At 35.3% G+C, this 12944-nt stretch overlaps 2 protein-coding genes across 4 annotated transcripts; both read left to right on the forward strand.

The window, feature by feature from the left end:
* Nucleotides 1-3705: 3705 nt before the first annotated feature.
* Nucleotides 3706-8601, forward strand: LOC143608069 (uncharacterized). 3 transcript variants are annotated; one of them, XM_077083267.1, is made up of 4 exons: nucleotides 3706-4685; nucleotides 5406-5951; nucleotides 6083-6166; nucleotides 6233-8601. In XM_077083267.1, exons 1-4 carry the CDS (start codon nucleotides 3852-3854, stop codon nucleotides 8516-8518), a joined length of 3750 nt encoding a protein of 1249 aa, XP_076939382.1. In that variant the 5' UTR covers nucleotides 3706-3851; the 3' UTR covers nucleotides 8519-8601. The 3 variants fall into 3 exon arrangements, with proteins under 3 accessions (XP_076939382.1, XP_076939383.1, XP_076939384.1); XM_077083268.1 differs by having other exon boundaries at nucleotides 6083-6154; XM_077083269.1 differs by having other exon boundaries at nucleotides 6083-6145.
* A 2408-nt stretch (nucleotides 8602-11009) lies between these two features.
* On the forward strand, nucleotides 11010-12827 carry LOC143608066 (SPX domain-containing protein 3-like). The gene is made up of 3 exons (XM_077083266.1): nucleotides 11010-11475; nucleotides 12184-12343; nucleotides 12463-12827. The coding sequence occupies exons 1-3, from the start codon at nucleotides 11251-11253 to the stop codon at nucleotides 12825-12827; spliced, it is 750 nt and encodes a 249-aa protein (XP_076939381.1). The 5' UTR covers nucleotides 11010-11250.
* The last annotated feature ends 117 nt before the right edge of the window (nucleotides 12828-12944 follow it).

The following is a 12944-nucleotide window of genomic DNA, read 5'->3' on the forward strand; positions in this document are numbered from 1 at the left end:
ACCTATTGTCATTACACCAAAGTCAATGAAACCTGTAGGATATAAATGGGTTTTTGTGAGAAAACGAAATGAGAAAAATGAAGTTACAAGATATAAAGCAAGACTTGTAGCTCAAGGTTTTTCTCAGAGGCCAGGAATTGACTATAAAGAAACGTATTCTCCTGTCATGGATGCTATTACGTTTAGATATTTAATCAGCTTAGCAGTCTCTAAAAATTTAGAGATGCGCCTTATGGATGTTGTCACAGCTTACTTGTATGGATCACTAGATAGTGACATCTATATGAAAATTCCTGAAGGATTTAAACTCCCCGATGCAATAAGCTCAAAGCCTAAGGAAATGTATTCCATCAAATTACAAAGATCCTTGTATGGACTGAAACAATCTGGAAGGATGTGATACAATCGTTTGAGTGATTATTTGATAAGCAAAGGATACACAAATAATCTTATTTGTCCATGTGTCTTCATCAAGAAGACAACATCAGGATATGTGATCATAGCTGTGTATGTTGACGAACTAAATTTAATTGGGACACAAAAAGAAATTAATGAAGCAATTGCTCTTTTAAAGAAAGAATTCGAAATGAAAGATCTTGGAAAAACCAAATATTGTCTTGGTTTACAAATTGAGCATATGCATAATGGGATACTTGTGCATCAGTCAACTTATACTGAGAAACTCTTAAAACGTTTCAATATGGACAAAGCAAATCCTTTAAGCACACCGATGGTTGTTAGATCACTCAATGTTGACAATGATCCATTTCGTCCTTGCGAAGATAATGAAGAGATTCTTGGTCCCGAAGTACCATACCTCAGTACAATTGGAGCACTTATGTATCTTACTAACTGTACAAGACCTGACATTTCTTTTGCAGTTAATTTATTGGCAAGATTCAGTTCATCCCCTACTAAAAGACATTGGAATGGCATTAAACATATTTTTCGGTATTTAAAAGGAACTGTTGATTTAGGTTTATTTTATCCTAACGATTCAAAAGAAGGGTTAGTTGGTTATGCAGATGCAGGTTATTTATCTGATCCCCATAAAGCAAATTCTCAAACTGGATATGTATTTAAGAATAGAGGAACTGCGATTTCATGGCGTTCTCAGAAACAAACACTCATTGCAACATCTTCAAATCATGCTGAAGTCATTGCATTGCATGAAGCTTCAAGAGAATGTGTATGGTTAAGATCTATGTCACGACACATATTGATTTCTTGTGGACTAGAGAAAGATCGAATTCCAACTCCTATCTATGAAGATAATGCAGCTTGTGTCTCGCAAATGAAGGAAGGATATATCAAAAGTGACAGAACAAAGCATATACCACCAAGATACTTTGAGTATACTCGAGACCTTATTAAAGACAATCAGGTTGAAATGAGATATGTCCAGTCCAGCAACAACTCAGCTGATCTTTTCACAAAAGCACTTCCCACAGCAACATTCAGGAAACATGTTCATGATATTGGCATGCGCCATGTACGAACAATGTAACGACCTGCAATTTGAGGGGGAGCTATATACTGCACTCTTTTTCCCTTAGCTAAAGTTTTTTCCCATTGGGTTTTCCTTTAGCTAGGTTTTTAATGAGGCAGTACTTCAAAACCCCGAAGTTTGAAAAGTGTCATCCAAGGGGGAGTGTTATGATTCAATGAATTATTTTGGATAGTCTTGCAAGTAAAAGGCATGTGGATGCACACATATTTCAAACCAACTATACGTACATGTCTGCATTGTAGTATTATAAATATGCATGTGTGTAAGGAGTAAAAGATCATCCCTGCAGTAAAATTTCTTTACTCTCTTTCTAATTATTTTCTATATTAATGTTAATCTTGTTATGATTTAGTGGAAGTATTATAACATGAACCAATTAATATATCTATTTTTCGGTCTATTCTTATACCAAAAAAAACTCATTTGACTAATATCTCCAATTATATCTTCAATCTTCACTTGTTTACCTTCAAACATATAATCATTTCTAGCTCTCCAAATACTCCCACAAATAAAATTTGTGAGTTGTTGAGCACACGATTCATTCCGGTTCTTCCGTGACTTCCCACTTTTAAACCGCAAGGGGTTGGGGATCTTGTTTCTTTCTTTCTAATTAATTCATTTCTTTATCCGGTACTCAACTACTTAGTTCAATGTATGTCTAGCTTCAACCTACCACACCTTTTGAAGAGCTTCAACATGTGGTACCTCCATATATAATTGTCATACCATTCTCCTTAGCCCGGGTTCACAAGATTAAACCCTCGTCACCCACGTTGTATGTTTTTCCATATCATGTCTCCTCAGTCAGAATTCAACCTGTCGTTCATTCTACATCCCACTATCTTAGAGCAACTACATCAGGCTCCATCCCCCGAGGTTTGAGTCCATGTGGCTGCAACAGACACAAGGAAAGGCCAACTCCACTGCTGTGGATAAAAGTTTTTGATGGTTGGGTCCTTGGAATCAAACTAGAGGTAGACGCCAGCTGGATCCAATAGTTACTTTTACTAAAAAAACAAATAAATAATAAACAAATTAATAACCATCTCCATGACTCCAACGGTGAATTTGTCAAATAAAATAAAAATAAACAAAAAATCAACCCTCCAACGCTCACATTAAATGAAAAAATTAATACAAAATTAAAAGAATTCTACAAATACATACTCAAACCTACTTCAAACTCACAAACATAATTCTTTGTTCTCTAAAATGACTCATATAAATTTAAAAAATGAGCTCTAATGAAGATGAAACTCTGCAATCTCCGTCTCCATCTTTTGTTTAGCGATGTTTTATTTTTTATTAATGTCATAATTTTATGATGTGTTAACATTTTAACTATTTTGTGTTTAAATAATAATGTTATCAAAAGTATTAAACTTATATATGAAATATAAAAAACAAATATGTTATGAAAATAGTTAGATTTAAATTATTTGTAGGAGTATGTGATGACGTGACAATTCATGAAAGTTTGTTGTTATGATAAAATGTAAGGTTTTAAGAAAAATTTGAAATCTAATATGACGTTGATCTGATGGTCTATTAAAGTTTTTTGCCGAGAATACTCTTATATCATATCTTCCAATTCTGACTTGGTTGTTTCAGTCACGTATCCATCTAAGCAACAAAATACTATGTGAATATAAATATTTAAAGTAGCATACACTATCAGTTGATGAATTAAAAATAACTTTTAAGTTCAAACAAAGAAATCAATTAATTGTAAGTTGTAACATACATTTTTTTAGTCACATACTTTATATATAAAAATGAAAAATAGTGGATTTATCAAAACAAATGACAAACGGACAACAAGTTACGCCATCATCTATTTTTGAATCGTAAAATATGGTCTTTTAAAAACCACATTTGGTAATTTTGGAGACATAATATTACTTGTTGAACTCAGCTAAGTAACTTCACAGCTTAAGACGCGAGGAAACAAAAAATATCAAAAACAAAAGGAAAAAATACATGTTGGTTGTTAAAACTTAAAACGCGTTTTCTCGTTTTTTAAAACAGCTTGACGACTGTGAAAACATTTCAAAATTTCCAAAACAGTAGCAGCTTTACCAACCGTAAAACCAGTAAATTTAAAAAAAAAAAAAAAACAAACATGTTTTTATATAAATCTCAAGTGTAAAAAAGGAAATCCCCAAAAACAAAAATATAAAAAATTCAAAGCGAACTCTTTCCTTTTTTGTCAACTCCCCCTCACCAAACCATTTCAAAATTCCCCAACACAAAACCCCCAATTTCTCATACCAAATTTCCCCAAATTCAAAACCCTAATTCTCTCAATCAATCAATTCCTTCAATTCACTCCACAATCATGGAATCAAAAGGCCAATTGATGGATTCCTTAACATCCCACATCTCTCTCTACAACACCCACTTACCAATTTCATCATCTTCACCAAACCCTAACCCTAGATCGTCCATTCTCAATTGGTTCAAATCACTCACGATTCGTCAACGTCAATCTCATTTAACCATTGTCGACAAATCTTTTACTCAATTACTAATCCAATTGCAGTTTAAGCTCAAAACCAATGGAATTGGATCGTTTATTGTTTTACCTGATATACCCAGTTCACAATCACACCCTAATATCCCAAGCTTCTGTTTTCGGAAGTCCCGCGGGTTGTTATCGAGAGTTGGAGCTGATTCGCCTCCCGAGAAGCGGATTCGGGAGTCGGTTAGAATGTTCGGGTCGAAAGACGGTGAGGATTTTGGTAATGGTACAGTTAGTTGTAGTTGTCTGGATTCGGTTACGGTTAGTTACGAGTTTGTTGAGAATGTGGATGAGTTTGTTGCGGCGATGGACGCGGTGTCGAACGGGGAGTTTTTGAGAGGGGAGGAGAGTGTGGTGTTGGGGTCGGTGGATTGGGCGGAGTTGAGTTGGTTGAAGGGTAAAGGTTATTATAGTTTGGAGGCGTTCGTGGCGAATAAGTTGGAGTTGGCTTTGCGGTTGGCGTGGTTGAATGTGAATGTTGGGAAGAAGAGAGGGGTGAAGGTGAAGGAGAAGTCGGTTTGTGCGGTGGCGGGTGTGGCGGCGAATGCGTATTGGAGGAAGGTAGGGTGTGTGGATTGGTGGGTGAAGTTGGATGAGCAAGTAAAGAAGAAGGTTTTTAGAATAATATTGGGAAAAGCTGCGAGATTGTTGGTATGTGTCTGTTAAATGTTAATCTTTTGTTGATATTAGTTACTATGATTGTTTTGTTAATGTTGTAAGTTGTAACCCTAAAAAACCGGTTTTTATCTGCTAAGATTGATTTATGTTTGTACATCTAAAATCTAAATAAGTTGGAACTTACTGAATTGTAAATGAACCGAACACAAACGGAGCGAATGTTTTTTTTTTGTTCGTGTTTGTTCGTTAAGAAAATGAACATGCTTGTGTTCGCTTGTGTTTGATTGTTAACAGTGTAAAATATGGTTCACGAATGAACGTAACTGAGCTAAAACCAACTGCAAGCAAATGTGAACAACAATGTGTTGAGCCTCGAAAGTTATTAAAACCGGACAAAATTGTAACGGGCCTAAAAAATATAAAAATATAAATTGATATATCAACAATTATAACAAATACACTAAACAAAACGTAACATGAATGCAAACGAATGAACATAAACGAATTTAAACACAAAAAAACGTTCACGAACATAAATGAACGAACGAGACACATATGTTCATGTTTGTTCTTTTAACCAAATGAACAAAAACTTTCGTTCATGTTTGTTCGTTTATTAAACAAACATGACAAAATTCCCGTCAAACAGTTCACTAAACATTTGGTTTGTTTACAGATATAGAACTTAGGGTAAGTTTGGGGTAAAATGGTAAATCAAGGATTTGATATATATATATTTTTTGAAATATTCAGACTCATGACATTTTATATGGAAGAAGTAGTGGTATGGAGGATGAGTTGCAGGCCACTTGTGGGAGAGATAAACAGCCTTCTAAATACAATCATCCTAGCTGGCATCAAGAAACCGTTGATACCTTTGAAGGAAAAGACTTTGAATCAGGGATACCTCTTTTTACTTCTCCGTGTAACAAATTATCTTCAATAGTCCATAAGTTTAATAGCCTGCTAGTTGTTTGCGAGATTTCAACAATGTTACTAGCGTTTAACCATGGTCGATTTAATGAGGAATCACTGTTTTTTAGCTCGTTAGAGGCTGTTAGTACGGTATCTGACCGCGTATTAAGGAGATTGCGAGGCTTGCTCATGGTTGTTTCACTTGATTTCATAAAACTTGAGCTTCTTGAAGATCATAGCTCAACCAAACCCGTGAAGAAACCGAAACCAAAACCAAAACCAAAACCTGTTTCTGGTAAGAAGGGAAAATCACGTGATGTGAAAAAAATAAATCCCGTTCAAATATCTGAAAAGAGTAGTTCTACTTCAGACACGGTTACTAAGGTGAACTATTTTAGCCGTATACGTGTATTTATGTTTTAGTTAGATGTAGTAATGCGAACCTGTTTTTAATAGACGGGTCGACTTGGGTTATGCTTAATCACTAACGGGTTAATGGGCTTCAAACTTTTCAGGAAGAGGGGGATAAATCCGAGATTCAAGAAATGGATTATAAACAAGAAAGCGGGCCCACATCGGTAGAAATGGTTGTGCTTTTTGTATGTGATTTATGTTTTAAATGTTGCATAATGTTGAACGTTTTTTAACTCGCTGATTAATATCAGGAACACGTTGAAGAAGTAACTAACACGCCAGTCCAAACCACCTCAAAGAAGAATAAGAGAGCAAGAAAGAAGCATAAGAAAGACGGCATCAATAACCAACTCAAAAATATCATTTCCCAAACTACCCCTGTGGAAGTGTCTGATATTACCACAGATTGTGCGAGTGTTGTCGACAACAATCCAGTAGAGTCTGATAATAATATTATTGAGAGTCAAGATGTTGACGAGATCGTCAATGAGCAAGTGAAGGAAATGGATACACAATCTTCAGTTACTAACAAGGAAAAGATGGAACCAAATCCGGTAGTCGTTCATGACAGTGGGCCCGTGAACTTTTCAGGGAATGCAAACCTGCCAAATGAGCGGCCCGTTGCATCACCTCAGTTGTCATTTGTCCACCAATCGGGCTTTGTTCATACAGTCGGGCTTTGTACACACGATAACCACTTGGTCAGAGAAGATGATTTTGCGGTTTCCGGGTTGGACTATAGTCAATATTTTGGTGGCGGTGTGATGTATTGGGACTCTTACGATCACCCGGTGGCTAGTTTTTCAAGACCACCGTCTCTGAGCTCGGATGACAGCTCGTGGGCTTGGCAGGAAGCTGATATGAACCGAACCGTTGATGATATGGTTGCGTTTTCGTCTTCTTATAGTACAAACGGGTTGACATCACCATCCGCCACGTCATTCTGCTCGCCTTTTGACCCGATTGGTTACGTTTTACCCAGTGAGGTATCCGGGAAAATGAAGGAATTATCTGAAGAAAACGTTCCGGTTTCTTTAGCCAATTTTCCAGGTGATATCGAAGCGAAAACCGGTGATTTATTCCCGTATCCGATTTTACGACCAATTATTATTCCAAATATTGATCGATCACGGGAGTTTAAACGTAACTTTGAGCATAAAAGCCCGTGTGTTCCTCCTAGCAGACGGGAAGAACCTCGAATTAAGCGACCACCGTCACCTGTTGTGCTTTGCGTTCCACCGGTTCCCGATTCACGAAAACAACGCGGGTTTCCGACCGTTCGATCTGGTAGCTCGAGCCCGAGGCAGTGGGGTGTGAAAGGGTGGTTTCATGGAGAAAAAAAGAGCCTTTCGACCCGTCAGTTAAGTCAAACTTTACCCGGAGCTTTATTGCAGGACCGTTTAATTGCTATCTCACAATTAACGCGTGATCAAGATTCACATCCAGATTTATCGATCCCACTTGATAAATCATCGCTCGATTCTTCGACTCGGAAGTCATCACTTCCCGTTATGCACGGTTTACTAAACGATGAAATCGACTCGTTTTGTAAACAGGTGGCGGGAGGCAACATGGCTAGAAAACCGTATATTAACTGGGCGGTTAAACGGGTTGCCCGCTCGCTTCAAGTCTTATGGCCTCGGTCCCGAACAAACATTTTTGGTTCGAACGCGACTGGTTTATCACTTCCAACGAGTGATGTCGATCTTGTGGTTTGTCTTCCACCCGTTAGAAATTTAGAACCAATAAAAGAAGCAGGAATCTTGGAGGGTAGAAACGGAATTAAAGAAACTTGTCTTCAACATGCTGCTAGGTATCTTGCTAATCAAGAATGGGTCAAAATCGATTCGTTAAAAATCGTCGAAAATACCGCTATTCCCATTATTATGCTCGTCGTTGAGGTTCCTCGTGATGTCATCGTGTCAGTTGACCCGGAAATTTCTGCACACAGTGGAAAACACACAAGCGTGCAGTCGATCCGAATTGATATTAGTTTTAAGTCCTCGTCACACACCGGATTACAAACCACCGAGCTCGTTAAACAGCTAACCGGACAGTTTCCCGCAGCTACACCGCTTGCGTTAGTTTTAAAACAGTTTTTAGCCGACCGATTTCTCGATCAGTCTTATTCGGGTGGGTTGAGTTCTTATTGTTTAATATTATTAATCACACGGTTTCTTCAACACGAGCATCATTACGGACGTTCGATTAGTCAGAACTTTGGTGGTTTACTGATGGACTTCTTTTATTTCTTCGGGAACGTTTTTGATCCACGTCAGATGCGGATATCGGTACAGGGAAGCGGGGTGTATATAGATCGGGAACGTGGGTATAGTATCGACCCGATTTATATCGATGATCCTTTGTTTCCTGCAAATAACGTTGGCAGGAATTGTTTTAGGATTCATCAGTGTATAAAGGCGTTTGCGGATGCTTATTCTACTTTGGAAGATCAACTCGATAATTGTGATTCGAGTAACGGGTCGTTATCGGTTAAATTACTCCCTTTGATCATTCCTAGTATTGCTCTGTTGTAGATACGATCGTTATCATTATCGTACACGAATTTGTTGATAACCTGTCAGGAAGTTGACCGATCAGAAGGTCAACGGGTGGCCATCGGGTTGTTTTATGAAAGAGTTGTAGCCATAGCTGAAAATATAAAATGTCACACAAATCTTTATTAAATTGTTTTGACCAGTTTTGTGTTCTTTTGCACTTTACCAAAATGAGTATGAAACTTGGTCTTTATAACGTTTTATCTGTTTGTCTTCGTTATTTTTTATGTAACCATTTTTTTATATATATACTATTTTGCTTGTTTTTTCTGTAAACTATTTCCCACGTCCTAATTTTTGGTATTTTACCTTTTTTATATCGGAGATTCCTAAGAATTGTTCTTTTCCATAATCCCAAATTTCCAAAAGTAAAGCTATACACTAGGGTTGTTTTTCGGGTTCGTTTTTTGAGTTTCGGGGTTTTCAAGTCGGGTTATTTGGGTTTTAAAGTTTTAATTCTTAAGCCGAAACCCAACCCAATTCTCTCACAGGTTTTTCGGGTTCGGGTAATTTGAGTTCGGGTTTTTCGGGTTGGGATAATCAGGTTCCAAGTATTCTAGAAAACAAAACAAAAACAAAAAAAATTAAGAAACTTCAATGTTAAAATGAAAACATATTCCTCTTTCCTCGTAACGCAGATTATCAAACAATAAACCAACATAACTTGATAAATTCATAAAACCATTCAAAAGAAGAGTAAAACTAAATAATTAACTCGAACCATAACCGTCTTCAATCGGACGTGATTTGGTTGTTCGATTACAGTTGTTATTAGTAATACACAATAAACAATCTATCCATAACTTTAGTGGATAGATTCTGATAACTTTAGTGACCAAGACTAAGTCTATTATACTTAAAAATATATTTTAATTTCAAAACTAAAAGTTTATTCGGGTTTTTCGAATTGACCCAAAACTTATAAATCAAACCCAAGAACCAACCCGAATTACTTCGATTCGGGTTCGGTTAGTCTTTTCTCGGGTTCGGGTTTTTCAGTTCGGGTTCGGGTTTTAAATAAAAGTGACAGTCTATTATACACAATAGTAAAATACATTTGATCCAATGGTATATGATGATGTAATTTGTGCTTTCTCCCTTTAAAAGTTGAGATTATCGTCTAGTCTAAACAATGTGTCACTCTTTAAAGCAATTGCTAATTTTAAAGAAAAACGTTAACTAATTTATTGTTATAATTTGCAATCAACTATAGAGATAACTGTAAAGTGATCAAATAGTCGTATTATCGTGTTTATGAATGTAAATTATATTAGTTGCGCTCGAGTTAGGCTCATTTAACTTTAAAAGCTCCGGAATGAGCTCAACTTGTGAGTAGTATTTCAAACTTGAATTCGAGCTCGTTTAGTACTTATTCGTTATTTAATTATTTTATTTATTTATACTATAATTATTTTTAGAATTAATTACGCCGCTGTTGGACAATGCGGTCTACTTATATTAGATACTTGATGCGTATTTTCTAAACATTACGCGTACAGTTAAGTTGTTTTAAAGCACGTAACATTGTTGTTCTCCATCTTTAGACGGACTTATTTCTTTTTTCTATTAAATGGATATTAACTAAAATACCTTTATTAGGCTAAAAGAAAGCAAAAGAAGATATATTATTTAATTATTTTTTCATTAATCTATAATATTAATATAATGTAAATATATATTTAACACATTAAATAATATACATATTAGACACGTTTAAACTCGCCAGCCAACTCAAACTTGATACATGAAGCTCAATCTCATTTATCAAAAGGGCTCCAATATAAGCTTAGAATCGACTCTAGCGTGTTTAAAGTTAGCTCATTTCAAACATTTAACAAGTCGATATTGAATAATTCAAAACCAAAAAGTCATACATTACAACATTTACTTTAGAAACCAAACCAGTAATATAAACCAATGTAGTAATTTTGTTTCGCATTCATATTGGTTAACACAATAATAAAATAGAAATGGCACATGTATTTTTAAGATTAAGAGAAAGTCATTCTAGTCTTGGTTGGGTAGATACAAGTGAAGATTAGGTTCAACCTTTGACACATGAGTAAATTATTCTTTATAAGGGTATGTATAATGGGCGATATGTGGAGGCGAGATGGGGCGATTTATGCTTGGCACACCCCTGACGACAAACGGGGCGATGGGGGGGGGATATGTTTCCGTCGGCTGTGTTGTGTGTGTGTGTATTATTATATATGTTGTGTGTGTGATATATATGAGGCTACAACACCATTACAACCCTAAAACAAAAACTCACAATTTGCTAACTGGACGACATATGACGTAAATCGCCCAATTTTATAGCTCTTCCATTACACATAGCCTAATAGTTTAGCAATAGAGAGAGAGAGGAGTGAGTGTAGGGAGTGAAAAATAAAAAGAAAGTAAAATTTTGGTTTGTGTGGATGTATTATTTTATTACCAAAACAATGATAATGCATGTTGGTCTAAAGCATGAGTATTACTAGTGGAATATGCCAAAATATCCCTTCACTTTTTCTCTAATCACGACTTCATACACGCCAAGCATATGCCCTCTAAATATTCTAACTCTTTCTTGCTAATATATTTACACAAATTTCATCTTTTTCATCATAAATTTTGATAGTTGTGATGTGGGTATTTTAGATTTGGTGTCCCCAAACAATACCCAGGTTTCAAATCTAAGGTTTTGAAATCAAGAAAACCGGAAAATGAAATTCGGTAAGAGATTGAAGCAACATGTTCAAGAAACTTTACCAGGGTGGCACAATATGTACTTAAATTACAAGGGGTTAAAGAAACATGTGAAGTTGATATCTTCGTCATTGGAGTGTGAGATATCTGAAGATGAGTTTGTTTATCTTTTGGACAATGAGGTCGAGAAGTTTAATGTGTTTTTCATGGAGCAAGAAGAGGATTTCATTATACGTCATGAGGTAATTTTTTTTTTTGTCTCGTATATCTATTACCATAAAATCTAAGTTGATGTAGAATGTTTTCCCAATATTTTGATAATAGGAACTTCAAAAATATATGTATGCCTTTGTCTTATATTAGTGCGGTAACATCATTTTGTTAATTAAAATACCCTAGCATGTCGTATATAAAAGTTAATCGACAAATAAAACAACTTTATCTTAACAAAAGAATGATTTTATCTTGAAAATTGTTTTGTCTTTTATAGTTGTCTAAGATCATACTTATTAAGTTTGTATATCTTTTTTGCAATATGATCATAAGTCTAATGTAGTTTTCAAGGAACAAGAACTAAATTTCTCTATATGTTATAAGATATGGTGAAATTTTTAGTGTTCTCATCATATATGGATTAGCATGAATCCTAGTTGATATATTGTTTTCCCTAATATTTGGAGTAATAAACTTAAAAAAAAAAAATATTTTATTTGTTTCCTCTTACATCATCAAACTTTTGTTAATTACAATAATATAGTGTCAAAAGAATTAATTTTCTTTTATAATAATTGTTTTGTCTTGTGTTGTTGTCTCAAATCCTACTTACACTGATAATCCACTGTCACGTGTTGTAGCTGTTTGTACTATATTCTATCGACAATTTTTTAAAAACCGTTTAAGATGAGTCACCAATTTTTTATTATTTGATATGTTTTTCGTGAAACATGTAGGAGATGCAACAAAGAATAAAAAGGATTATTGTGAATGAACCATCATCACAAGAAGAGTATGAATCGTATGAACAAGAGATGTCAAAAATTAAGAAAGACATCGTTGACTTCCATGGTGAAATGGTTCTTTTAGTCAACTATAGTAACATCAATTACACCGGTAAGTCAAACTAGAAAAAGTCAACTTATTTTATTAGTCAACAAAAATTATTGGAATTTAAAGATCCAATCTTTCCAAATAAATTAACAAGCTTTATAAATCTTGATTTTTTGGTGTAGGAATGACAAAGATTCTAAAGAAATATGATAAACGAACCGGAGGATTTTTGCGTTTACCATTCATCCAAAAGGTCATGGAGCAACCTTTTTTCACCACAGAGCTCGTTTCTAAGCTCGTGAAAGAATGTGAAACCACCATCGGTGAGCTTTTTCCCGCGATGGTGGCAGTAGAGGAGATGACAAAGGCAACAGGCACAGTGGCAGGAGAAGGGATTTTTAAAAACACTGTAAAGGCCTTGTTAACAATGAAAGAGATTAGAAAAGGGAGCTCGACTCATAGTCATTTCTCTCTCCCGACTCTAAATTTACGTGATATTGAGCTTATACGGTCCTTTCAGTTCAGTTCACCTATACCTATCATTTAACTTAAAGTTGTTAGTTCGGTTTTGGATATCAATACTTTCAACTCAATTTATTTGTGTTGGTTTTAACTATATATTTCCTATCACATTACATGTATGATGTATCCATGATGATTTTTA

The sequence above is a fragment of the Bidens hawaiensis genome, unplaced genomic scaffold, assembly GCF_021521415.1.
Source record: "Bidens hawaiensis isolate Kalapana, Puna unplaced genomic scaffold, B.hawaiensis_p1.1 tig00096264_1, whole genome shotgun sequence".
Lineage (NCBI taxonomy): Eukaryota > Viridiplantae > Streptophyta > Magnoliopsida > Asterales > Asteraceae > Bidens > Bidens hawaiensis.